Here is a 26,584-nt window from a genome sequence, read left to right as displayed (position 1 = left end):
GAGGCACTTGGGAATTCATTTTTAATTTGTATGTTGTTTTATAAATGAAACTTATTTGGATGATTATATTCTGCTTATATCCCTAATTAGAATGCAAGATTCTTAAAACAAAGACCTTCACTTTCTCCAATCCAATAAGCATGCATTAAGCATCTACAATATGCAAGACATTGTCCTAGGCACTTAGGGATACAGAGGAAACAAAGACAAATTTTAAAACAGTCTCTATCCTAAAAGAGCTTTTCATTCTATTGAAGAGTTGATTAGTCAATCCATTTGCATTTTTAAGCACCTTTGATGTGCCAGGCACTGTTGCTGATTTCTGGGGATACAAAGAAAAGTGGGAAAAAAACAGTCTTTGAACTCCAGGAGTTGTTGCTCAGCTGTTTCAGTCATGTCTGACTCTTCATGACCCCATGTGGGGTTTTCTTGGCAAAGATACTGGAGTGCTTTGACATTTGCTTCCCTAGCTCATTTTACAAATAAGGAAACTGAGGCACATCAAGGGAAATGACTTGTCTAGAGTCACACAGCTAGTAAGCATCTGAGGCCAGATTTGAACTCTGGAAGATGTGTCTTCCTGACTTCAGGGTCTATGCCATCTAGCTGCCTTACCCTCTAGGACTGTATACTCTAATTCTAATAACATGCAAATAACTTGATACATATAAGATATATGCCAAGTAGATGAAGGTAGACATGGAGAGACACAATGAGTAAACAGATAATATATACACAATAATTTGCAAAACAGGAAAGCACTAATAAGTAAGGGCATCAGCAAAAGTTTTCTATAGGAAGTGGCACGTAAGTGCATGTAGGGTATTCTAAGAAGTTGCAATATAAAACAGAGTGCAGTTCAAGTATGAGAGACAAAATGGGCAAAGGCAAAGAGGGAGGAGATGGAATACTGAGCTCAGAATGAACAAGAAGCCCACTGTAGTAGAAACAGGGCATCCATATAAAGGCCTGAAAAGGCAGACTGTAGCCAGTGGACCACACAATATTAGAGCCAGAAGGGACCTTAGCTATGTAGTACCACCTCATTCCTTTTACAAATAAGGAAACTAAAGTCTAGAGGGGAAAAATGACCTGCCCAACAGATAGAGCCAGGTTTGGTACCCAGATTTCCTGAATATCCACACAACTGTTGTTTAGTAGTTTCAGTTCTGTCCAACTCTTCACGGGTTCCATTTGGGGTTTTCTTGGCAAAGATACTGGAGTGGTTTGCCATTTCCTTCTCTAGCTCATATAAAAATGAAGAAACTGAAGTAAACTGGGTTAAGTACTTGCCTAGGGTCACACAGCTAGTAAGTGTCTGAGGCTGGATTTGAACTCATGAAGATGAGTCTTCTTGACTCTAGGCCCCACATAATATCCTAGTCAATGTAGCCATGCATTATACTTTTGTATACTTTTTTGCATACACTATGCAGCCAATATTGCACTTATGTATACTTTTTTTTTTAACATCTCCACACTTAGTGCCTACCATGGGATAATGCCCTGGGCAAGGAGTGTGGTGGGGGAACCATCCAGGAAGTACTCAGGACATTCAGGCTGATGGCTGACTTATACACAACTTATATGAAGATAGATTAAGACAGTACTTGGCTTCTAGAATCCTACTTCCAAAGGCAGAAATTAACAAAACTATTGATTTATTTAATCACCTGTAAAGGAGAGAAGAAGAAACAAGCATTTATTAAGGACCTACTATGTGCCAGTCACTGTGCTGTCTTTTATAAATATTATTTCATTTGATCTTCCTGTAACCTACAATCACAAAGATTTCTACATTAAAGCAAGAATTCTTAACCTGGGGTCTGTGAATTTAAAATATATATATTTTTTGATAGTATGATTGGTTCCTTACATTCTTATATATTTTACTTTAGGTATCGAAAAATGTAATTCTGAGAATTTTAGAGGTTAAGATTCCCTAGCTTAAATGAAGTGAGATTGTACCAATAAACCAGAATTTTAATAAATGTCCCCACCCCAAGGTCAGTGCTTATATTGTGATTCTTCAGCCTAGTGATAGTCACTGACAAGGGCATCCTCTTTGGGATGCTAATAAAAGTAGAAAGGAGTAGGGCACTGTTAGAGGGCTGATGAGTTTAAGGCTAGAATTGATATAGAAGGAGAACAGGCCAGTATGTGCCAAATCTTATCAAAAATAGAATTTCAGAAAAAGCATTTTCCATTGTGTTAAAAATCCATTGTGTCCATGAATATTATTGTTGTGCTGGCTTGTTGTCCTTGTTTCATTAAAATCTAAGTTTCTAAATCACAGAATTTGAAAGTTTGAAGGGATCTCAATGGCTACCTAGCCCAGTCCATTCAATAATATAATCCTCACTATAACAAATGGTCAGCCAACTTCTACATGATGACTTCTAAGAAGGGGAAAAATCACCACCTGCCAACATTAGCCATTCGACCTCTAGACACATCTAATTGGTGGGAAGGTTTTTGTAATATCAAGCCTGAATTGACCAGTTTCCAACTTTTACTACTTGCTCCTGGTTTTCCTCCTCTCAGGCCAAAGAGAAGCACTCTAATCTCTACATGACAGCCCTTCAGATTTCTGACTGACATAACCTCCTGAGGCTACTCTCCCTCGTGCTCAATATTCACAGTTTCTTCATCCAATCTTTATATGACATAGACTCATCTCTTCATAATTCTGCCTATGGTTAGTGCTCCACTCGGAACATTCTGTAACTTTTCAATGTCCTCAAACCATAGCACCCAAAACTAAATGCAAAAATGATGAATCCTGACCAGAACTAAGTACAGTGGGTCTATATGTCAAATTATGTTCCTTAACCTAGCCCAAGATTGGATTAATTTTTTTGACTGCCATTCACATTGCTGACCCATATCGAGCTTGCAGTCTCCTAAAACTCCAAGATCTTTTATGGTTGATAACTATGCCTCCCTCATCTTTTCCTTGTGAAATTGATTTTTTGTATATATATATATACATATGCACATATGGCATATGTACATGGAGATATTTACATTCATTCCCAATTAATTTCATCTAATTAGACTCAGCTTAAGTCTCTAGCCTGTCAAGATTCCTTTTGGATTTTGACTCTCAGCTTTGTGTCACAATCAGATTTAATGAATGTGCCATCTGTTCCTTTATCCAAGTCATTGATAAAAATCTTAAATAGCAGAAAGCCAAACCCAGATCCCTGAAGCAGTAAATCTTCAGATGGTTCAGATTTCATTGTGCTCTGGCCATGAACCCTACAAATTGGAATGTAGGAGGCCCCAATAATTGGGAGACTGATCAAATTTTCTGCATTTCAGGGGAAGAAGTAATATTCAAAAAGGACTCTCCCAAGGCCACCAAGTTCCCAGCTTCATAACACATCCCTCACTACCCACAGCCCCTTTGCCATTCCAGAAATTGTACCCTCAGAGACTATTTATAGTTAAGTAAACTGACCTTTATCCAACAGCCAACTAGAGAGGCAAATTGTGCTAGGTCAAATTTGTTCAACAGCAAAAAATTTTAAATGAACAAATATCATTTAACTGAAACCAAAATACAATAATAATAATAAAGAGTTAGAGCTTTAAGGTTTGCTAGGCATTTTAACATATAGATTTCATTTGTATCATGCACTTTTGTCCTTTGGATTGGTAACCACAAATTACCATGATGAATTCTCTTAAGTATTTGCTTGCAGCCAGAGTCTTAATGACTAATCAAAATATCCCAGATTCACACAATCCTATTCTTCCAAAGAAATCAAAGATAGATGAGAAGAAAATGTGTTTTTACAATAAAATGTCTTCCAAGAAAAATAGTTCACATACTTTAAGACCACAAATACTCTTAGACTGATGCTATCCAGTGGCCAAGTGGTGGTGGACAAAGCTGTCCCTTTACAGTATTTAGGGCTACAGGGGAGCTCAGAAATCACTTAGCCTTCTGTGATCTTATGTCTATTTACCTTTCTAACCTTATTTAATGCTCCCCTTAACGTACTCTACATTCCAACTAAACTGTTCTATTTGTTGCTTCCCAGATTGAGCATTCCACTCTCATCTCTGCACAAGTTTCCTCTTCAGCTTTAATTCAGATGCCATCTTTTCCCCTTTTACATCCACTCAGGTGTTATTGTTCTTTCTCTTCTGAAATGACTTAGTATTTATTTATTCAAGTCTATGTTGTATTCGACCCCACTCCAGACTCCAAGAATGGAAGTTCCTTGAGAACAAAGACTGCTTCATTTCTATATTTGTATCCCCAGGGCCTACCACATAGTAGGTGTTTAATGTTTGCTGAATTGAATACTAGATTCAGTAGGATATTAAAAGAAACACCAATGTCTTAAGCTATTAAAGTTTTAAACTGCACTAAGACTTTTGGGACATTCTATATAAGAGAGAATCCCTCACAAGATAATTTCTCATTCTAAAGAGGGAAACAAAACAGAGACGCATAATCTCCAAAGCAAGTAACAGATCATGCATATAATCAATTACAGTTATACGATGAAGCCTTTACTCATACTGAGTAATTCTGAGAAATCACATTAAAGTAAAGAAAGATAAAGTGTAAGGATATTCCAAAGACTATTAGTTTCAGATGATTGTTTCCGCAAGTGCTGAGCTGACAACAATCCTTGGGCTCTTCTTTCTAAATACTAGGACAGGACACAATGTGGCCCTCTAGTTCCTCAAGTGTGGCCCTTTGATATATTTGTTCTTTGAAGTTTGGATTCAGTCAAAGGGCCTCACTTGAGGACTGGGAGGGCCACGTGTGGCCTTGAGGTCACAGATTCCTCATCCCTGTACTAGGAAGTTTGAAGCACATATCTCTGATCATTTCCAAGATAAACAATTAAGTCAACTTTATAAAAATAAAAGCCATTCCCCATAGCTAAATGGTCAAAAGATATGAACAGGTAGTCCTCAATGGAAGAATTCTAAGCTATGAATAACTACCAAGGAGAGAAACGCAAATTAAAGCAACTTGACTTCATATTAGGAAAAGTGACAAAAAAAAAGAAAAATGACAATTGTTAATGGGGTTGTGAGAAAATTGGTACACTGATGTTCTATTGATGGTGCTGTGAATTAATGCAGGCATTCTGGAAAGTAATTGAGATCTGTGCCCCCAAATTATTAAACTGTGCATACCCTCTGACCCAATAATATCAATCAATCAATAAACGTTTATTAAATGCCTTATATGTGCAAGGCATTGTTCTAAATGTATTAGGCCTGTACCCCAAGCAGTTCAGAGAAAGAGATTCTATAATCCTACACAAACATACAGTAGTTTTGAACCCATCAAAGAGAATGTTATCCACACCTGAAAGGGTAGCACCATCTTATTGGCAGAGCAGCATAATTAGAACTGCAATTTTTAGGTTCTACGAATGATTCCTAATGATACACATTTTAGACATCTGTGTGTGTGTGACTCTCTCCCCTTCTTCCCTCCCTTTCTCTTCACAGTAAAGCAAAGTAAGTCTCTATGAGTTCATCAGGACAAGGAATGCCCTATTCCTAAGCATCTGTCTATGGATTAGTAAACAAATCTTAGGGAGTTCCTTCAGTTACACAGAAGTAACCTGATTTGCCCAGTGGAGCAATAACCCGGACCATCAATGCTAGAGGATGGATTCATATCATTTTTATATCATACAGAATGATATAGTGGAAAAAGCTCTGACTCCAGAGTCAAACATTAAGGGTTTTAATCCCCTTTCTGATATCTACTATCTGTGTGACCCTGAGTAAGTTGCAACGTCTCTGAACCTCAGTTTCCTCATCTTTAAAATGAGGATAGATTTTGAATGCCCTCCCAGATATATACCTATACATATATATATACACATATATATATATATACACACACATACATACATACACATTCAAGATATATACATACATATGTGTATGTATGTAAGTATGTATACATATATACACAAGTATGTACAAATTAATGTTTTTCATTCAACAAGGGCCCATAATTTAAGAGAAATCTGTGTATGGGGCAAGAGGACAGCAATGAACTCAAAATAAATGTAATAGATGCTGATTGTCTGTTTTGTTCTTTTATGTTCCCTTAAAAATACTTTCATTTGACTACAAGAACACATTTATTCTCTTAGCCTACTAAGAGAGTGAACGGCAAAAAGAGTGAATGACTAGATAAAGAAAAGCTTGTTATTGGCAAATAAAGGCTAGGTCAACGTAGATTTAGTGGATCTGATAAAAGTTGCTCATGGCCATAAGATTTCTTAAAACTCTTTGAAGGTTTTTATAAACCATGGCTATTAGGGACAAAATTAATATTGATAAATATTTGGTCTTTCTTAATTCATTTAGATTCCAAATGATGGACTGAATTTTCCAGGATTAAGTAGCTACATGAACGACCAAGACTAAATCATTGGTCAAGAAATTGGTCAAGAAATTTTACAAGATGAATTCATTTGTGCTACTTTAAATTTTAGATGACTTAAAATGGAAATTAACCTTTCCATGAATTTTAGTAAAGTGATTTCTATTTTAATTTTTTTTAGATATGGAGGTAACACAATCATTAGAGTAGTAACCTTGCCTCTAACACTTTACTATTTATGTAGACCCCACCAAGTCATTTAATTTATATGGGTCTTGGGCATCTCCTAAGACTCTTTTATTAACACACACACACACACACCATACAACATAATACACAAATTATGATGTACATTAGTGAAAAGATTTCCACAATTTAGAACGTATTAATCTATGCGTTTTCTACACTAATCAGAGATTCCTTATGTATTTACATATTTCTGGGTTGCTTTATTTAGGGAAGCAGGAATAGTATAGATTCTTTGATTTTTTTTGGGGGGGAGACTATTAGATATCTTTATGTTAATAGATAAATAATATCAAAATATTCCCATTCATAACCTGATCTACTTTTTCTATTTCTGACTTGAAATCCCAGCAAAATCATTGGATGTAGGAGGGGCACCACAGCATTTAACCAATGATTTTGTTAGTATCAGAGAAGCCCTGGATGAAGAAAATCCTCCCAATGAAGAGCCCCTTGTATGCAACTTTGATTATTAAAGAGTTATCTAGAACCAGATTGTGAAAAGAAAAAATAACAAAAACAACAATAAAATGGGTGATAGAGAAAGCAGATGAAAGTTGAAAATGAAACACTCCACATATCAAATTTGGGGATCCCACTATTCCCTTTCTGTTCAGTTTTTAGACTTCAAAGAAAGAAAAACATGACTCTAAGGGGAGCACAGGGACCTGATCCTAGGTAAAACTGTAAGTAGGTGCTAGTGTCTGTGATACCACTTTCCAAAGGATGTCAATAATAATCTACAGCCATAGAACAGAAAGAAAATTGAGAGAAAGAGAGACAGAAAGAGAGGAAGAGAGAGAGAGAGAAAGAGAAAGAGAGAGAGAGAGAGGGTGTGTGTGTATGTCTACATCCTATGAGTAGGTAAAGGGAAAAAGTCAGGTTAATTTGTTTTAATTTCCCTGGCTCCAGTTGTGGCATACCACAGACTCAATATATCATACTTCACAGTGACATAATCTCCAAGGTCATTTTAAACTTAAAGGAAAATACGATAACTGCCATCTATCAGATGGTCCTCAAAATACTTGAAGAGGGATTAGATTTGTTGCATCCTCAGAGGAATGAACTAGATGCAATGGGTAAGACTAAGAGAAGTAAATTTAGACCCAATGTAAGGAAAGTTTTCCTAACAATCAGAGCCGTCCAATTTGGCTGCCTAAGGAAGTCTTCAAGCAAAGGCTAGAGGACCAATTGGTAAGGATGTGGTAAAAAAGGATTCCTACTCAGATGTTGATTGAACTAGATAGTTTCTTAGGCCCTTTCCTTTTCTGTAGCTCTATGAACCTCATGGGCAATCTACACGAAACCTGTTCTTCTCTAGTCTTGACTTGGATCACGACAAGTGGGTCTAGTGGGTCGAAGCCAGCTTAAATCAAAGAACTTGAGGGCGTAATATTAGTCTAATGTTCTGTTACCCTTTATCTTTCTCTCTCAGAATGTCTGGGTTGCACTGTTGACTGAATCTACAAGTAAAAATTGGTAATGTTACACATATACGTCCAGAGAAAACTCATTAGGAGCAGTTGGCCTAATCGTTCACATTGAGGAAAAGCCAAATAAAAGCAAAAGAAGGGAGGAAAAGGCTCAGGCTCAAACTCTTCAGTTAAGTCATCTGGATACCTCCTAGCCACAAGCCATCTGATCTTAATAAAGAAATCTTGGCCTTTCTCTCCTAATATCAGATGGAAGTCAGAACATCAGATCTAAAGTACATTACAGACAATGTCTTACTAAAGATTTCTCCAAGAGGTTCATTTGATGAGGAGCGGGATTCTTCAGATGGGAGTAGAGCAGATGCAGAAAATGGGAAGGTCAGTTCATATAAAGTTCATACCTGGTGAACATTTTTCAAAAGATCAGCAGCACTCAAGGTAGACAAGATTTCTGTGGCCTCCATATCAATTAATGCATACAGACTAACAGTACTTTTTAAAATAATATTTATTGGTTTAACATTTTCTTTATGAGATCAACACACCATCACTTTAAGGATACCTTGCTCTTGAATACTTAATGCAAAATTATTTGCAAAGCGTCACTATAAAAGTGACAGCAAGTACTTTACCAGAAAGAAGTGGCTGAGTGTTTTGGCTGAACTTTGTTTCTCCTTTCTTACTTCAAATTGTTGTTTGAACCAGTTCACAGAGTAACATGATAATGAAAAGAACAAACAGTGTGACTTTTAGTATACATAACATACACATTGAGAAACCAATTCAACTATTTGAGGTTTTTAAAAAGGCGCACTGTCCCATCCTCCTCAGCAGCAATATTGAACTACAAAATATCCTGAGAAAGATCAGAGTAAAGGCTTCTTCACTAATAGGAGTAGTTAAAGTGTCAATTAATCTATCCACACACACACACACACACACACACACACACACACACACACCTTTCTCTCCTTTTTTGAGGTGTTGAAGAGGTTAGCCAAGGAAACAGACATGTAACAATCACTTGGTTCAAAGCCCACATCCATTTCTTTAGCCAAGAAGAACAGCAATCCAGAAAAACACTCAATGATGACTTTTCTAATGTCATGGAAAATATGAATGTTTTCCATTAATACACGAGGCTTCATAGGAAAGAGGTGTAAGGAAATTGAATTAGCTTTCTACATGATATTCTATTGGGAAGGATAGGTGGCACTTTTATTCAAGTCTGTACATCTGTAAGGCAAAATTGACTATGCCTTTGGTAAATATTATTAGTGCTTGTATGGGAGGGATTGTTAAAAACAGATTGTCAAGGACCAGTGTGATTTAAAAAAAAAAGCCCATACGTAGTGAACTTCAATGGTAAGGTGAACACGTAAGGAATGGGAGCCAAGAATAAATAAATCCCTTAAATGCTAAAAAGAAATATGAAGGGTTCATTGAAGCCACTACTTCAAAAGCTTTTGATTTCATTAGTGAGGGAATTCCTGCCACTGACGCCAACCAATTGTAACCCATTTATCATTTATTGTCTGCTGGGAGTCTGTGGGGTCTCAGTGGGGTTAAGTGTCTTACCAATGGTCACATAGATAGGAAATGAAATAAGCAGAATTTGAATCCAGGCTTTTCTCCTTCAGCTCAGTACTCTAACCAGTACACCACACAACTTCTCTTAAAGATAAATTATTTTTCCATTCAATATTTTTTCTGAACATATTAAATGCAATGGGATTGGGGCTTTTCTCTGGTCCCCAAGTCCTGCATTTTGACATCATCCTTGTTTCAGAACAAAACAAAAAGATAATTTATAATGAGTAGTCTTTTAAAGCCCCACCACCTGGACAATAAAGAGTAGGCATAAGTTAACACAGAGATTAATCAAAATAAGCAAACAAGCATAGCAAAGGCAATTCAGATTGTTTTGCATCAGGGCTCAGTTAATTTTTTTTTTAAATATAATCGACTGGTATGTTTTACTAAACTTACTTGATACTCATTACTTCCTGTTCATTATTTATATATACAAACACAAACTTATGTGTATATACATATACATGCATGGTGCATTTATACACAGATGTGTATAAATATATATACACACATGAACACGTACATCTACTCATGTGCACAATCATGTGTGTGCAATATATACACATTATATATGCACATGTGTACATGTATTATGTGTGCATGCATTCTACACATATATAAATGAATGTATGTCCATACATATATAAACACATATAAGAAAAAGTAAGTGTGTATATAAACACAAAGTGTTCCAAAGTTTTAGAACACCCTGTATATACACATACGCATACATTTTTCATATGTGTGTGAATATATATATGTGTGCTAGTAAAGCTTAAATATATATGTAGATACATATATATGCATATATGTATACATATATATGTATACTTTTAAAGCTTAAAACTATACTAAGACTTTTGGAAAACCCTGGAAATATACACATAGACATACACATACATACACATGATAGCAAATATATTTCAAGGCAGGAAGAAACAAAGTTCAACACATATCCCATGGCTCCTCTCTCATGGCAACTGAAAAGCACAAAGTCTTAATTAAGTCCAGAGTTGAAATTCAACATTCACTTCAAATGCATTGAAATATCCTACCTACATCCTACCGAGACCCTTACTTAACAAAATTCTAATGAACTCTATATTCAGCGAGCCCAAATATGACATTTAAGCAGAAGACAGAACATGACGTGTGAGGAAGAAAACAACAGCCACACCATTTATCCCAAGTGGAAAGCACCATGAAGCATTTCCACCAGGAAAAGAGAGCACACATTACAAATGCCAGAAAGAAATTGAATAGGGGTAAGAATCCACAAAAAGGAGTTATTTAACCATTTCAAAGTCCTATCATTTCAGAAACGATAATTTGGTTTGCATTTGGACAGTAGAGAGTGCATGACTTTTCCCTCCTCATGAGAAAACATTTCAAGTACCATAGCTAATTGAGCAGGAGTTCCTGGTTAGCATATGAAATTATGACCATCCATGTCATGGATTTTTAAAGCAAACTGCCATAAAGTTCTCTTTGCATTAGATTTGGGTTTAAAAATCAAATTTAGGAGAAACACAGGGAAGCAATTAATTACATATATTAATTTTATCTTTACTCTAAAATCCCCAGTATTTGTTGAAAAACATTTGGAATTCACATCCATTGCTATAAAAAGCAACTCACAAAATGTTGAAGAAAAAAGAACTCTTATTTTTTCACTGATAAAACAAAAGGATTAGGCTAGATTAGCTTCTAAGATCCCTTTCCAATTTCATATTCTACAAATCTGAGGATTAGGAAATGTATTTAAATTATACGAGTCTTTTACTTAGAATATCAACTGCCCCCTTCAAAAAAAAAAATGTGATATTAAACAGCTTTAATTATCCACAGAGGAATGGGTAATCTTGGTAGATAAATCTGAGATTAAAAGACACTTATCAAAAACAGGTGAGTAGGGCTGATGGGTTATCCATACCACCTGGAACTCTAATTAAACCTCATGAAAACATCTGGACAGAGCTTAAATAAAAATACTAAAATTGTTCTACTTTAGTCATATGCGTTGTCTCTGGTTTCTGCAAAATGCCAACAGATAAATTCAGCATGGTGGTAAAAAAGACCTCTTTCAGAGAACTGACTATGTGGACTCTGTTTAGGCCAGCATTTCAAGTACCTGAAATGTTTTAGTTGGTGTTTCATTGCTTCCTTCCCTCTCTGTCCCCTTGATTACATAATACAGTTTTGTAGTTGACACCAGCTTTGTGAACACTCCTTTGCAACTTTTCCCCTTCCCTCTCCTATTCAAACACCAATGATTGTGTAGGTAGCTGGGGATTTCAAACATCATGTTTCCCTGTACATAAATGCTTTGGGGCTATTTCAGTTTCTCATCTAAGACATTCAATAGAAGCTACAATCTCTCTGCCTACAAAAGAATGTGCTGCCCCTCAAGTAATCAGTTCCTAAAAGGATAAAACAAGTCTATTTCCAAAACCAATTGTGAAAAATATATTCTTATAGATATTCCATTTCAACTATGAATGTATTTAAACACCTGTGTTTGACACGCTATACACATAATTTTTGGCATATATTTCTCCAAATTACTCATGCTTATAGAGTGGAAAATAAAACTTCTAATTTTTTAACCTGCAACCCCAACTATCTCCAACCCTCCTTAAATTAACGTAGTTATAGGAACTGTTAGACTTCTCAGGCTGGTAAGGGACTATATGTGGCTCAAAGTCTGACCTCCAAAAAAGACTACAGCTTACATAATGGTGAAAGAAGGAAGCAAGGAAGGAAGGAAGGAAGGAAGGAAGGAAGGAAGGAAGGAAGGAAGGAAGGAAGGAAGGAAGGAAGGCTGAGGGAGAGAAGAAGGGAGGGAAGGAAGAAGGGAGGGAGGAAGGGAGGGATACCAGAAACAAGAGAACAGCACATAAAATCAAATTGATGGCTATCTCTACTTTAGATCACATATTGTTCATATTAGGAATACAAAGCAAAAACGAAGTTTGGACCTTCCATGTTATTGTTCACTTAGGAAAATTTTGCAAGGGTGGCTTCACAAATAAATAAGGCAATGTAACAGACCACAAACTTCTTTTAGCAGCCTGCTTTTATGGAGCATTCCTACTTTAAATACTGCTGTTCAGTTCCACAGAACATCTCATGATTCAGCTTTAGATGTTCCTGCTTCCATTTATAAATTCTTAGAGTTCAAAACTGTGATTACCTCTAAGAACATCAATGTGAAGATGGAAGGAACCTTGAGAGGCATTCTAGGCCAACTCCCTCAGTTCATAGATAAGAAATTAAGTTCAAAGATAAGAAAATAAGGGATATCAAGTGATTCAAAGTCATACAACTAGTCAATACATATTTGTTAAGTGTTTACTATATGCCAGGCACTATGCCAAGTACTAAGAAATAAACACATAAGCACTAGAACCTAGGATAGTTACTCCCACAAATAGATACTTAAATTTTTCAAGTAATGATACGACTATCCTACTTTCCTCCTGGCCACAAGAGAAAATCATGAGAAATAGAAGGAGATTTAGGGGAAACAGAAGTGGGGGGGGGAATGCATCTTTATTTTCACTAATCTCAAATTGAAATTTAGCATTTTCTTCCATTGTGATTTCAAAAAACCATTATTCTAAGAAGGGACTCATAGATTCATGAGACTGTCAAAGGGGTAAATGATACCAGAAAAGGTTAAGAATCTCAGATTTAGGCACATAAAAAACTGTCAAGATCAGGGAGAACTCAAATCCCCTCTTTTTACTTTTGGAGTTTTAAAAGGATTGAATCTATTTATTTCCATTAAGGAGCCAAACCGTCCACAGTCACATGCCTGAATCTGAGGTTGGGAGCAAAAGTGTTTGTGGGGGGGTGGGGTGGGGGAGACACTGTCCGAGGCCTGTGATTTTACAAATGTAGAAATTCTTTCCAGTGTGGAAACTCCTTCCAACCACATAAACTGAATGCTGAATTGCAAGTTAGTTGTAATCTGTTACCTCAAAGAGTTGAGCAGGGAATATGATGTTAAAAGAATTGTTCATGGTATCACAACTAATATGTGTCCAAGGCTGGACTTGAACACAGTTTTTCATTCCTGCATACTACAGCATGCTATCTACCTAGCAGGCCATACCATCTTGTAAGGCAGAGAGGTGAGGACAGAATGATAATAAACGCAAAATGTGAGGGAAGATAGACAAGGCTGTTACTGACATGGTTCAAGTACACAAGAACCACAATTGCAGGACAAAGCAGACTTCTAACCTTGCCCTGAGACTCAGATTAGCTCCTATACTTTCTATGACTCTTCAGTCGAATTCACCTGACAGTACAGCCCATCCCTAAAAATAAAAGTGGAAGCATCAGGAGGAAGTAAGATAATTCCCTGGGAAAAGATTAAGTCAAATAAAATTATTCTTTAATGGCACTTGTTCAGTAAATAAAAATATAACCAAAATCTCAAGAATCCAACTGTAAAATCTCAAAAACAAAGAGCTAAACTATATAGTCTTCAAATACCAAGTGTGGAGGAACGTGAAGTTACTTATAATTACTAATTCTTACCAGTTGAGTGGTAAAAAAACAAAAAAAAATCCCTTAAAATTTTTATATTAATACACATTTTGTAATTTATCTTGAAAAGAGGGAGGAGAGAGAAGGAGGGGAAGGGAGAAGAAAAGGGAAAGGAGAGGAGGGGAGGAGAAAGAAGGGGAAAAGAAGTAGAGAGGGAAGGGGAGGGTGGTTTTGATTGCTTTGTAAAATAAATCCATGTCCACAAAGTCCATAACCTGGCTATCATGCTTCAATTTAGGCTTCTCTGTCTCTCCTGAGACAAAAAAAAAAGGCTCTTATTTCCGTGGGAATTCTTCCTGGAAAACAAAAAGAGGTGGGGGAGGGAGTTTGAAATTATGTCTCCTAGGGTAAGACCTGAAAAGTCAAACCCAGACCAAAGCGTAACTCCTAAGTATCACATCAGAAGCGCTGTCATTTGCACTTGTGTGCCTATAAACACTTCTCAAAAAAAGGTAGAAAAATGCATCTCTCTAGTTGGTAACATATTAGTTAGCATTTCTCCCACAAGAATAATTTCATCTTGATAGCTCTGGAATTTAAGATTTGTTTTCCTGGGGCACGAAAAGGGTTATTATTATTATTATTATTATTGTTTTTTGTTTAGTTTAGTTTTTTAGGTAAATCCCAAGTCAATTTACCAAAAGGTTCACCTAAGGAGAGACTGCCAAATGATACTTGTAAACATGCGATTTATATTTGTGCTTGATAATTAAGGGACAAACTTATCAAAAGATAATAAAGAGAATCTAATTGTCACAACATCTATCTTATTGCTCTAGGAAGTGGGGAAGGGGCATAAGCAAGAGCAATTCTAGCTAAAAGATGTTATTAAGGGGGTATGTATGTTAAGCAGACAAATAGAGCAGAAGTACCAAAAAGATAGGAGCAGATTATCTGAGCACCCTCCATAAAGAGGGGATATCCAGACAACCCTCCAATGCCACTTATCTTCTCCCACGGTGAAAGAATAAGGTCCAGTAGAGAAGAACCAACTTTCACAAAATTGCCTGATACTGTACTTCCCTAAGTACCTCCTCAAGTTGATGAGCCATAGGAGTCAGAAGATTTTTCCCATGACATCTATTTTCCATTTTTGAGGTTGTGGTAGCCTCCCGAATGCCCACAAGTTCACACAATAAGGGAACAGGGTCGAAATCACATACACACACACACAAGGGTAGATTGTCTAATTTTCCATGTGTCCTTGGCGTTGGCTACCTCCTACACTAGTTGTTTTTTGTAGAATTTTTTTAAGTGAAAGAAGCAGTGAACTTCTGACCAAAAAGAAAATATTGTATTTCTAAGGTAAAATAAGTTACTGCATAGAAAAGAAAGAAGGGAGCTGCCTGTGCAACTGAACCTGAGGTACATTTTTTCCCATTAAGGACTATTTATTCCTTGGCAACTTGGTTACTTATCTGAAGGAAATAAAAGGAAAATATGATGGAAATGAGAAATCCCCAACCCTGTCAAGTTTAATTCTTTCTAAGTTCGTGGAACTCATCTGCCTCAAGAACTAATGAATTAAATAATCATAAAAATTGTATCTTCTGATGTGAGAAACTACATAAATCATTATTATACCTGAGGATAGACTGCAATTATATAGATTCACTTTCTAATAAAGTATCTCACACTGCAAGTTAAATAGTATTCTGATTTGCCTTGGAGCCCCAAGGGTAAAATCTTTTCTATCCAATTTGGAATATATTCTTCCGCTAGGTTTGATTCTGGCATATTCCCATTTGAATATATAAAGGTGCAGAACTAGAAAAGAATTATAGAAAATAACATCTCCATTTGGAGATAGAAGAACTGAAGGTGACTTTAGTCTATCACCTTACTATCTGCTCATCATACAAAAAATGGAAGAATCACAACCATCAAAGCATTAGATAAGACCAATGAATTAGTACTACACAATTTTCATTCATCTCACTAACTTTGTCCCACTGGTTCTGTAGAGTTCTATGGATACCCTGATATGACTTCCAAAGTCCAATGAGAATTAAAAAGCTATGAGAATCTAACTCAGAGATTAGATCTTGGGTATGTTAGATGTCCAAATCAATGGATTATTGTCCCATGCATTTCTAAACCCAAGATAAAGGGTTTTATTATATCCTCTGAGTCCATTCTCTTAGCAAAACTAACGAGCCTCTTCTGTCAGAAAAGACATTTTTAGTGTTGTTTTAAAATATGAAAAAATATCATCCTCCTTTGCAGTTACGCTACAGTGACACTAAATCAAGTGCATTTGGAGAAACCAGAATCTCCTTTGCTGTGTGTACTCAGCTTCCTCTGATTCTGACCTGTGGGTTGTTTCATTTTCTAGACCACAACGTCTGGTAACACAATACTGACAAGTAGTAAAGGAGGTTGTGACCTCAATTAAAAAGATAAACGGCAAGAGTCAAGGAAAGAAAATAAAGAGTGAAGCAACATGGAGTTTCAAACCACAAAGAATTCAGTTTTTAGGGTTACTAACTGCAAACAACACAAACATTAGTATTCTACTGGAATAAAGCCGATGGTATTAATACCTTCCATTTATACCGATACTTAACAGTATCATATAAATCTATCCCAACAGTTGCCATGGCACCTAAATAAAGGTGTTCTGAGGTCAAAGGGATGTGGTGTCCAAGTGAGGCATGTATTCCAGGAGAAAAAACACAAAAACAATCTTTAACAAAACCATCAGATCCATATGTAGGGAAACCAAAGGCTGGTTTTAAATGTCATGTTTTTCAAAGCGAGAATTGATGCTGGAACTAGGTCTATAAACCGGCTGGCTGGCCTTCAGCTGCAGCTGAGGACAATCAATCAGAACAGTTCAAGCTCTGGGAGAAACAGAAAAAGAAAACACACACATACAAACATGCATTCACAAAGGCAGCAAGAAAAGGGGGGATAAAAATGGTCCTTTAGGGCCTTTAAAATTACATTTAAGAATGCAGAAAGGAGAGTTTTCATCTGTAACAAAACTTTCCTTGGTCTCCTCTGGGAAGTATAATTCAGTTGCTACATGGTATAAGATGTTAGATTTGGATTTGAGCCAAGAAATTGGGAGGTGCCTGACATATCTTTCCCCAAAGAAAATTGGTGCAGTGGTCTCTGTTGTTTAAAATATACTATTGTAATGAAGGCTAGCTGATAAGGACATCATCTAACCTCCTTCATAAACTAGACCGCCAGTACCCAAAGAAAAATAATTCCTACTCGGTGTCAAAGCCTACTGAATTCTCAGCAGCCAGAAACAGAAACCCAGTCTCAGATCTACACATGTGTAGTTAAATATGCATAGCATTGTCTGTGTGCTGAAAATTCCCCATAAAGTCTAGCCAGTTTAGTGAATCATTAGGAAGACAAAACCAGTTGCAGTGCCAGCTTATTTTGAAAGAGGACCATGCGTATCACAAATGTCAAGATATCTAACCTGAGATAAAAACAAGGCAAAGAATCCATTAGAATGAAAGATATGTGGGTTTCAAGAACTTTTCTTTGATCACTTTGAAATGGAAAAAGACAACCAAATTAGTATTCACTTAGACAGACATCTGTTTATTCTACTTAGCTCAAATCAAAACTAATGATTCTAATGGTTTTTGAATGGCCCAACGTAAGCTCTAAAAATTCAAGCAAAAATCTCTGTAAATGGGGAGACGTACAAATGTACTGACAAAATGTCTCTCTATGCGGGGTGTACATACATGTACCTTTTATGTATAAACATATATCGTATCAAAGAAGAACAAAGTGTTAGTTCATTTTGTAACCATTTACACTTCTAATTATTAAGGAACATTATTTAATTAAAGCGTCCTGCCTTGATCAGAGGTGTTAGTTTGAATGCCTGCTGTGAAATCAGGAAATAGTGAAAGACAGCCACATTTCCATTCTCTGATGGCTTAACCATGTAGTCACTCGAAATAAATTGTCTAAAGGCACATAAACATATATCAATGCGCAATCAATTCATAACAGGGATAAACACTAGAGTTGTGATTTCACTGGTAAAAAATAACAATTCTCAAGTATGACCCAGGACCTCTGGAGGAAACTGAGACCCTTTCAGAGGGTCAGGAAAGGCAAAACGATCTTCATAATAATACTAAGATGATTTAATTTGTAATATGGAAAATATCAACTGATATAACTCCTATAAACAGAAGTCTTTTGGGGAGTTCTCAATGTTCTTTAAGAGGGTAATGAGGCCCAAAAGTTTGAAAACCGCTAATACAGAGAAGTCTGGGATAAAGTAACTCCTCTACAAGGCCACTTGGCACCTGCTCAACAACTTGGAGTCTAAAAAGAATTGCCAAGAGAATAGGGAGTTTAAGTGATGCGCCCAAGGTTATATAGACATTGTGTGTCAGAAGATGGACTTCAGCTCAGGTTTTTTTGTCTCCAGGGCTAGCTGTCATCTACCCACCACTTCATGCTGTTTCTAATGAACTACAATTCATAAAATTGCTACTTTGCAAGATATCACCTGTGAAGTTTGAGCCCACTACTTATTATTAGCTTGTGTAACTTTGAACAAATCACTTACTCTGTCTGAACTATATCCTCATCTGTAAAATGAAGATGACATCATTAGTCCATCCCAGAAGCCATAATGAAATGTTTATAAAATAAAATGTTTATGAAAGCACTCTGAAAACTGTAATGTGCTACATAAATTTTGAGCATTGTGTTCAGTGCCTTGCACACAGTAGACACTCAATGTTTGTTGAATTGGAAAATGTAGAAATGACATGTGACCAAGTGCCACGAATCATTTTTAAGCACACATACTAGGAAATATACATCTGAATGAGTATTGTCTCTTTCAAAGTAGTCACCTTGGAAGATCAGCCACAATCCAATGATGCCGTTGCCCTTGTTCAAATCATTAAGTTCTTCTTTGAGAATGACCTTCAGAATCTACAATCCATTCTTTTGAAAAATCTCAATAGTGGCAAATCACTTTTCTTAGAGGATTAAGTTCATTTCTTAGAAAAGAAAGAAGTCAAAAGTTATTTGGAGCCAAGTTCTACAAAGTGAATGAGCAAATCAAATCTCACTGTTATTTGAAGAGGTAATTATAAAATACTGACTGAGATTGCTTTTCTGCTGTAGTTGTGAAGGCTTTTCTGCAAGAAAGTCCCAAAATATTTTGAACAGTAGTAGTATCATTGGAACAAGTGTATAACCTCCCAAAGTGAAAAGTTTGAAGAGAACCTCTCATTTGAATGTCAAATTCAAGAATCTTCATGTAAAGAGAAATCAGTCAGTTTATCATAAATAAGAGCATAAACCAAATGCAATATAACTACATCTCACTTTACCTAGACATGAGACACTAATAAGCTAACTTGGAGAAAACATAGTCCATTTTTTTCTGTATGCACATTTTCCTCTGATTTTTATAATATGTGGGCTGAGAATTGTGCAGGTATATATGTATCTGTATTTATATATTCACATATATGTAATTGGGGAGAGGGTGTTTATACATATACATGTGATTAAGTTTAAATTATCTTATGTCAAGACATTAAATATGATTATGTATGCATGTATATGTAGATAAGGTATACATATATACATCTTACAAGCAGTCCCCAAGTTGTTAGTAGTTTGTGATCCAAATTTCATATGGAAGTAACTCGTCGGAATTTGGAACACATTTCCCCAGGAAAACAATTTAATGCATAGGGGTTTAGTTTCCATGCCAGCCTACAAATGCCTATTTAATCAATAACATGATGGAGGCATAGTACTTTTAACTACACCTAACCACTGCTTATAACATTGTTTTTTCAGAATAAATGCATTTCATGTTCTAATTTAAGATGCTAGGAACATGGCTCCCCAATGGCAGCAGTATCCAAGACTTCCACGTTAGAGGAAGGATGGGGTAAATATATTGACTATTAGTCACTTCTTAATTCTGTGCATCTGAATTAGAAATGGCACTTTAAAGGCTAACAATATTTTTTTAAAAAAGAGTAGGGTAGATATCTTGAGAAAAGGGGGAATATGAAAGAAGAGCCAGGCCGCTTCTCAAGGAGAATAATGAAAACTAACTACGGAGAAAAAGTAGAGTTGCTCAACTCTTGTTTTGCTTCTGTTTTCTTTGCCAAAGAGAATGAACTTGACACTAGAAAGGACAGAACCACAAGGGATGATAGGAAATTGATACCCAAAATAAACGAGATGATGCCCGATGAAATACATCTTAGAGACTGTAAAATTTTTTATATGTACTTCTGGTCCTCTAGCACAGTGTCTCTCACACAGTTAATGCTTAATAAAAGATTCTATTGTTTGATTCATTCATTCATTCAACTAGCAGGTATAATTGTCAAACCACTGGCAGGGATCATTTAAAGGTCAGGAACCTAAAGGAGGCTAAAGGAGGAAGTGAATCTACAAATCATTGTCAGGTTATTAGACTTTCATTCCTGACAAGATGCTAGAAAGTATTAATAAAGTGATGCAAATCTTTAAAAGGAGGTAGGTGTAATGTTCTCATCAAGAACAAGTCATGAAAGATTAATCTCATTTCCTCTTTTAACAGGTTTACCATACTGGTAGATTCAGAGAATATAAGGTTTACCCAGATGTCTCCCCCATTAGATTATGAGCTCATTGAGAGGAAAGACTGTATTTTGTCCCTTTTTATATTCCTAGCACTTAGCACGGTGCCTGGCACATATTAGATTCTTAATAAATGGCTACGGATTGATTGATTGAAAGTATATGACAAAGTATCACATGCTCTTCTTATGACAAAAAACAGAGTGATATGATCTAGGGTTAGACTAGTTACATGGATTCCACACTGCTTAAATGGCTAGACTTGAGTCATTAATGGTTTGATTTCCATTTGGAAGAAGGTGTGAGTGAACTGTCCAAGATATCTATGCTACGTCCAAGGTATCTTAACATTTTTACCAATGATCTGACAAAGCATATCAAATTTATAGATGACATAAGAACTAAGAGAAATAGCCAATACATTGTAGAACAGAGTCAAGATTTTAAAAAGACTTGGACGAGTTAGGACATTAGTCCAAAATAAGTAATATGCAATTTAATAAAAATAAAGTCAACTTGAGTTCAGAAACATCAACATTACAAGTACAAGATGGGGAGACATGGTTAGATAACAGTTAGAAAAAGACTGACGGGGAGGTTTAGTTGGCTATAATTTTAAGATAGGAATTAAGAATATGATATAAAACATCATAATATGGTCAATGAAAGCTTAGACTATATTAAGAGAATCATGGTATCTATGGTAAGTGAGGTGACAGTATGGCCGTGGTCTGCCTTTGAAAGAACACATCTAGAGTGTGGTGCTCAGTTCTGAGTGCTATACTTTTAGGAAGGATATTAATAACCTAGAGAGTTTACAGAAGAAAACAATCAGGACAGTGAGGGGCCCCAAGATTGTGCCATATGAGCGTCAACCAAATGAACTAAGGATATACAGTGGGAGGAAAAAATACTTAGGGAAAAACAATAGCTGGCTTTAAGTATCTGAAGGGTCATCATGTAGAAGAGTGATTAGTCTTGTTCTGCCTGATCCCAAAAGGAAGACCTAGGAGCAATGGGCAGAAGTTACAAATAGGCAAATGTAGGATTAGCATAAGGCAAACCTTCCTTACAATTAGAGCTATCCAGAAACAGAATGGGCTACTTCATGAGGTAGTTAACTCTCCTTCACTGGATGTCTTCAGGCAAAGATGGTGCCACCACTTACCAAGTACAGTGTAGAGAAGATTCTAGGTCAGAAATGGAGTGGGCTCGAGGGCCTCTGAGATCCCTTCCCATTTAAGGATTCTGTGATTCAATATTAGTTGAAAGTACCTCTCATATGTCAATCATTCCCACATGTTCTAAATTCAGGGAGAAGGGAAGTTGCCTTCATAGAGGGGTAGAGCCTCCATGTATGGATTCCCCTATGGTCCATTTTTACGTATGGATTATTCATAAATCAAATGCTTACATATGGGACTCTACATGTATATGTGCTTATTTCACACAAACATGTATATATGTACACATGTATGTTGTACATGCATGTGGCCTTACACATACATGTGTGTGTATATTACACACTTATATAGTTATCATATGTGTATATATACACATATACAGGTATATGTAAAGCCAGAACTGTAGAGAAAAGGTCTGATTCAGGCCTTTTCTGGATAACCCTGGGTGGATTTTTTGTTGGTTTTGAAAAAAACCTTCACACTTTACCTAAAGATGCAAGCAAAACTCTTTCCAAGAAATGTCCTCTGCTTTTTTTTTCCCCACTAGTTCATATTTTCACAAGGTAGAAATAATACAAGTTATAATAAACAGACAAGCATTTTTTTCCAACCATATGCTTCAGTCTCCTCTCTTATAAGAAGACATTTGTCCCTGCTTGTGGAACCATTTAAGGCTATTCAAATCCACAAGGATTTATAGCTTTGTCTTAAACTAAGTAGAATAAAGAGACCTCAGTCTAAATGAAAACATGCAGAGCTGGGTGTATGGTGATATTTTGTCTTTTTCTCCCTACTTCTCAGGGTATCATAGAAATGATTTTCCAATTGGAGGACACAGAGGAGGGTAAAGAGAATATGTTTATATATCCATTGATCCAATGCTCCTTTTCCAGAAGTATATTCATGACAGTTTCAGTATAGATACAATTAGAGTAGTAGGAGACAAAGATCTTCTTTCACATGAAGCAGACACAAAAAAAGCATGGCACGTGCATGCACCCAACACTACTGCATTTCAAAGGCAACAGTGAAAGAGATCAAAGAAACAACGGCAATAAAAAAAAATTAGTTATACTTCCATTTCCAAATGTATAGCAAAACAAATCACTGCCTCTTAGTGCCTACGTGATGACCAGCATTGTGATCAACCCTTTTAATTAAAACCTCAGATGTCCTCTTACTTCAGGAGTATGCTTTGGGTGAAAATTATTTCCAAGACCTATAGGGATTTCCATGTTATAGCAGATCTGAAGTTTACCTGGAATCTTTGACATGCCTTGGTTTTATGACCACACAGAGTCCATCATCATCGAAGAGGCAGCCATAGGAAAGAATCAGACTTGTGGAATCAGACTGTGTACCCTCCTGAGAGTTCCAATGGAACTAGCTTCCTGCATCCAATGACTGTGTATTGTCAGTGGGAGGTTTCATCCTGTTTGCAGCCTGTGGAAACTTGGAGTCAACACAAGGGTACTAACTTCTCTCCCTGATTCTCCCCATCTTATCCAAGAAACCACAAACTGCCCCGAATTTCTTTCCTGATAAAACCCCTCCACTAAGAGGATAAACAATTAATGGTGAGACTCCTCCATTGAGCAGTGGGTTAAGAAGAATAGTAAATATTCCATTAGCCACAAACATAAAGAAATAATACTTGTGGCATACACTCTTCAGAACAGATAGAACCAGAAGAAGGCACCAGTTCCCTGATTGGTTGGATATATAACATTCCTCCCCCAATCCCCCAAGACACTTTTAAGTCATCATCCTTATTGAACATAGAATAATATAAATAGAAGATCCTTGGCAAAACTCACAGTCTACCAAAAACAAACACACACACACACACACATTATATATATATATGCCCTCCTTCTGTAGGGGGGTAGGTATATATCATAATCAAGTTAAGAGTGTCATAAATGCCATGAGAAGCAAGCTGTGTCTCCACTTTGAACCAGGATAAAGTGATTTTACTTCTTCAAACGTCAGACAAAGTAGTACTGGGATACTTTACCACATCACACAGAATAGTTAATGAATACCCAGTATTGGATAAGGTGTTTGGGAAGATGGCAGCAGCAGCAGCAGCAGTTGAAATAGGCTCTTGGGAAGAAAAGACTGTTATTGAAGTTCTTAAAGATGCATATTAAATTGTTCCTTTTTAGAGCCCCAAAGTTCTTTAACCCTTTCCCCTGCAAAGCCCTATAAATATTGATATCACAACCTCCTCTTTCACAAGGTCTTCCTCACATAAAACAGCATTTCAACATAAATATTAAAATAATAGGAGGAACAAAATATAAATCTACGTAGGACTTCATGACTACCATAGCACCTATTAACCCAGACAAATGTATTCTCCTTGGAGAGGAACAGGAAAAGGCTGAGAAGGTTAAGGAGTCTTGTGACATATCATTAAATATTTAATCACCTCTTCAAAGTTGTAAAGTCTGAGCCTTATTATATTTCATCTGACTAGACAGTTCATTCTATACACTATGGATTCCAAGACCCCTTTGGGAAAAAAATAAACAAACAAACAACCTTCTGAGAGGCAGGGTTAAAAAAATAAGCATCTCAATGCCAAGTTTCTATTGATGCTTTCCTGAAGAAGCTCCACCCCCTAAACCCACCAATCCACAGGAGGGCCAAGTGATTGAGTCCAATGGTTTTTAGTCTCCAAGAATCAGTTTTACGAAAGATGCTGCATCTGTTGCTTTGGATTCATGCAGAGTGAAAAACTGATGTTGCTGGGGAGAAAACAGAAATACGTATATATCATCAGTATTAACAGGTTAACAAAAATGTAGACTTGTAACCACATCCACAGAAAGAACTATGGAGCCTGAATGCAGATCAAAGTAATTTTAACTTTTTTGTTTTTCTTTCTCGTGGTTTTTCCTTTTTGTTGTGATTCTTCTTTCACAACATACTTAATATGGAAATACATTTAACATGATTGTACATGTATAACCTATGTCAGATTGCTTGCTTTCTTGGGGAGGTGAGAGGAGAAGGGAGAAAAATTTGGAACTTAAAATTTTACAAAAATGAATATGAAAACTATCTTTACATGTAATTGGGGGGGAATACTATTAAGGGAAAAAAAGTCAGAAATGTATACTTGGATAAGAAGCTGCTTATGTGAGTCCATTAGGGCCATATTAAGATTTCTGCCCTTACTACACAGTGCCCAACATATAGTAGGCATCAATAAGTAATAATAACTTATTAATAATAATAGCATATATATAGTGCTTTAAGATTTCCAATGCATTTTATAAATATTTTACTTTCTATTCACAACAATCCTGGGAGTTAGGTGCTATTATTACCCCCCTTTTACAAATAAAGAAACTGAGGCAGGCAGAGGTTAAGTGACATACCCAGGATAATACAGTTAGTAATGGTCTAAGGCTGGTTTTGAACTCAGATATGAAAATCAAATGACAATATATTTCTAAAACACTTAGCACAGTGCCTGGCACATATACTAGTAAGTACTTAATACATATTTCCTTCTTTCCTTCCTTTCACTTTAGACCTCTTCAGAAAAAAGGTAAGCGGGTAGAAAACTGAATCAATAAATTATTAAATTTGTAAGGCTGCTCTTAATACTTGACAATGAGGCGATCTAGGCTGCCTTGAAACTGGCAAACCTTTGGATTTACAGTAATGTTAAAGTACTAGTCAAATCCCATCAACAGTCATTATTTGTACTCATGCCTGAGAAGGATTGCTCTTTCCTTCCAGGAAGAAATGTATTTTGCCTGTATTCTGGGTGTCATTAGGATTAAAACGACTTTAAAGGTTAGAGACTGAAAAGGAAAAAAAATAAAGATTCAGACATTTCATATCTCAAATGAACAGAACTTAGAAAAACATCTCCCCAACAATAATACATAAGAAACTTTGTCACAGTTCTGAAGAAAAGTTAAGGATGTTTTCATGTACATGAATGCTACAATTCTTGGATCCCTCCATTACGTTCCTGGTAAATGCACAGTTTTTAAAATGTGAATATCGCATCCCTGTGTAACAGAAACATGTTCCTATCCCAGTCCAAATGAAATGATTCTTTAACAGAATCCATTATTCTTCAGGTGTATCAAAAACACTTCTGATCTCTAGCCTGAGTGTCTCCTGGTATTATTTTAAATAACAATTTAAGAAGCTAAAAATGTTATCCTTTTGCTTCATGGCATAGCTGAGTCATTTCATGTTTCCCTTATTTTTGAGATTTCAATTTTCAGCTTTCACATAGCCTGGTGGGAGGTTTTTTCCCATTATATTTATTTTAAACCTGACAGCAAAGGGTAGAGTGAGTCACCTTGTGGAGAACCCAAAGCCTGCCTAGGGAAGTTTTTAGAAATAGCACAAAGATCAGGTGAAGGGAAAACAAAACAAAAAATCAGCCTCAGAAAAGGCAGATGGTCCCTCAGTGGTCCCCCAACAACTTTGATTTCAAGTCACTCTTCCAAAATCAGTCTGGGTATTGTTAGTCTGCAAACCAAAGAGGAATGAGATTAGTCTGTGTTAACAGCTGGCTCTGAGCCTGGAAATCTTTCTAAGTCATCCACAGAGTCATTCTTCTGTGA

At 36.3% G+C, this 26,584-nt stretch overlaps 1 protein-coding gene across 4 annotated transcripts in view; it reads right to left on the bottom strand.

Moving 5' to 3' along the window:
* Positions 1-26,584, bottom strand: part of MAP2K6 (mitogen-activated protein kinase kinase 6) — a 171,314-nt gene that overhangs the window by 10,604 nt on the left and 134,126 nt on the right. For 2 of the 4 annotated variants that reach the window (XM_072645538.1, XM_072645539.1), the window contains one exon: positions 8,552-24,736. In XM_072645538.1, coding sequence (XP_072501639.1) covers positions 24,659-24,736 — 78 coding nt within the window. In that variant the 3' untranslated portion in view covers positions 8,552-24,658. Of the gene's footprint in view, positions 1-8,551; positions 24,737-26,584 lie in introns of those variants that run through there. The other 2 variants (XR_011975047.1, XR_011975048.1) reach the window with 2 other exon arrangements.

Source organism: Notamacropus eugenii, chromosome 2, assembly GCF_028372415.1.
Source record: "Notamacropus eugenii isolate mMacEug1 chromosome 2, mMacEug1.pri_v2, whole genome shotgun sequence".
Lineage (NCBI taxonomy): Eukaryota > Metazoa > Chordata > Mammalia > Diprotodontia > Macropodidae > Notamacropus > Notamacropus eugenii.
Note: the sequence above shows the minus strand (reverse complement) of the source record. Positions and strands in the feature narration are given on the sequence as shown.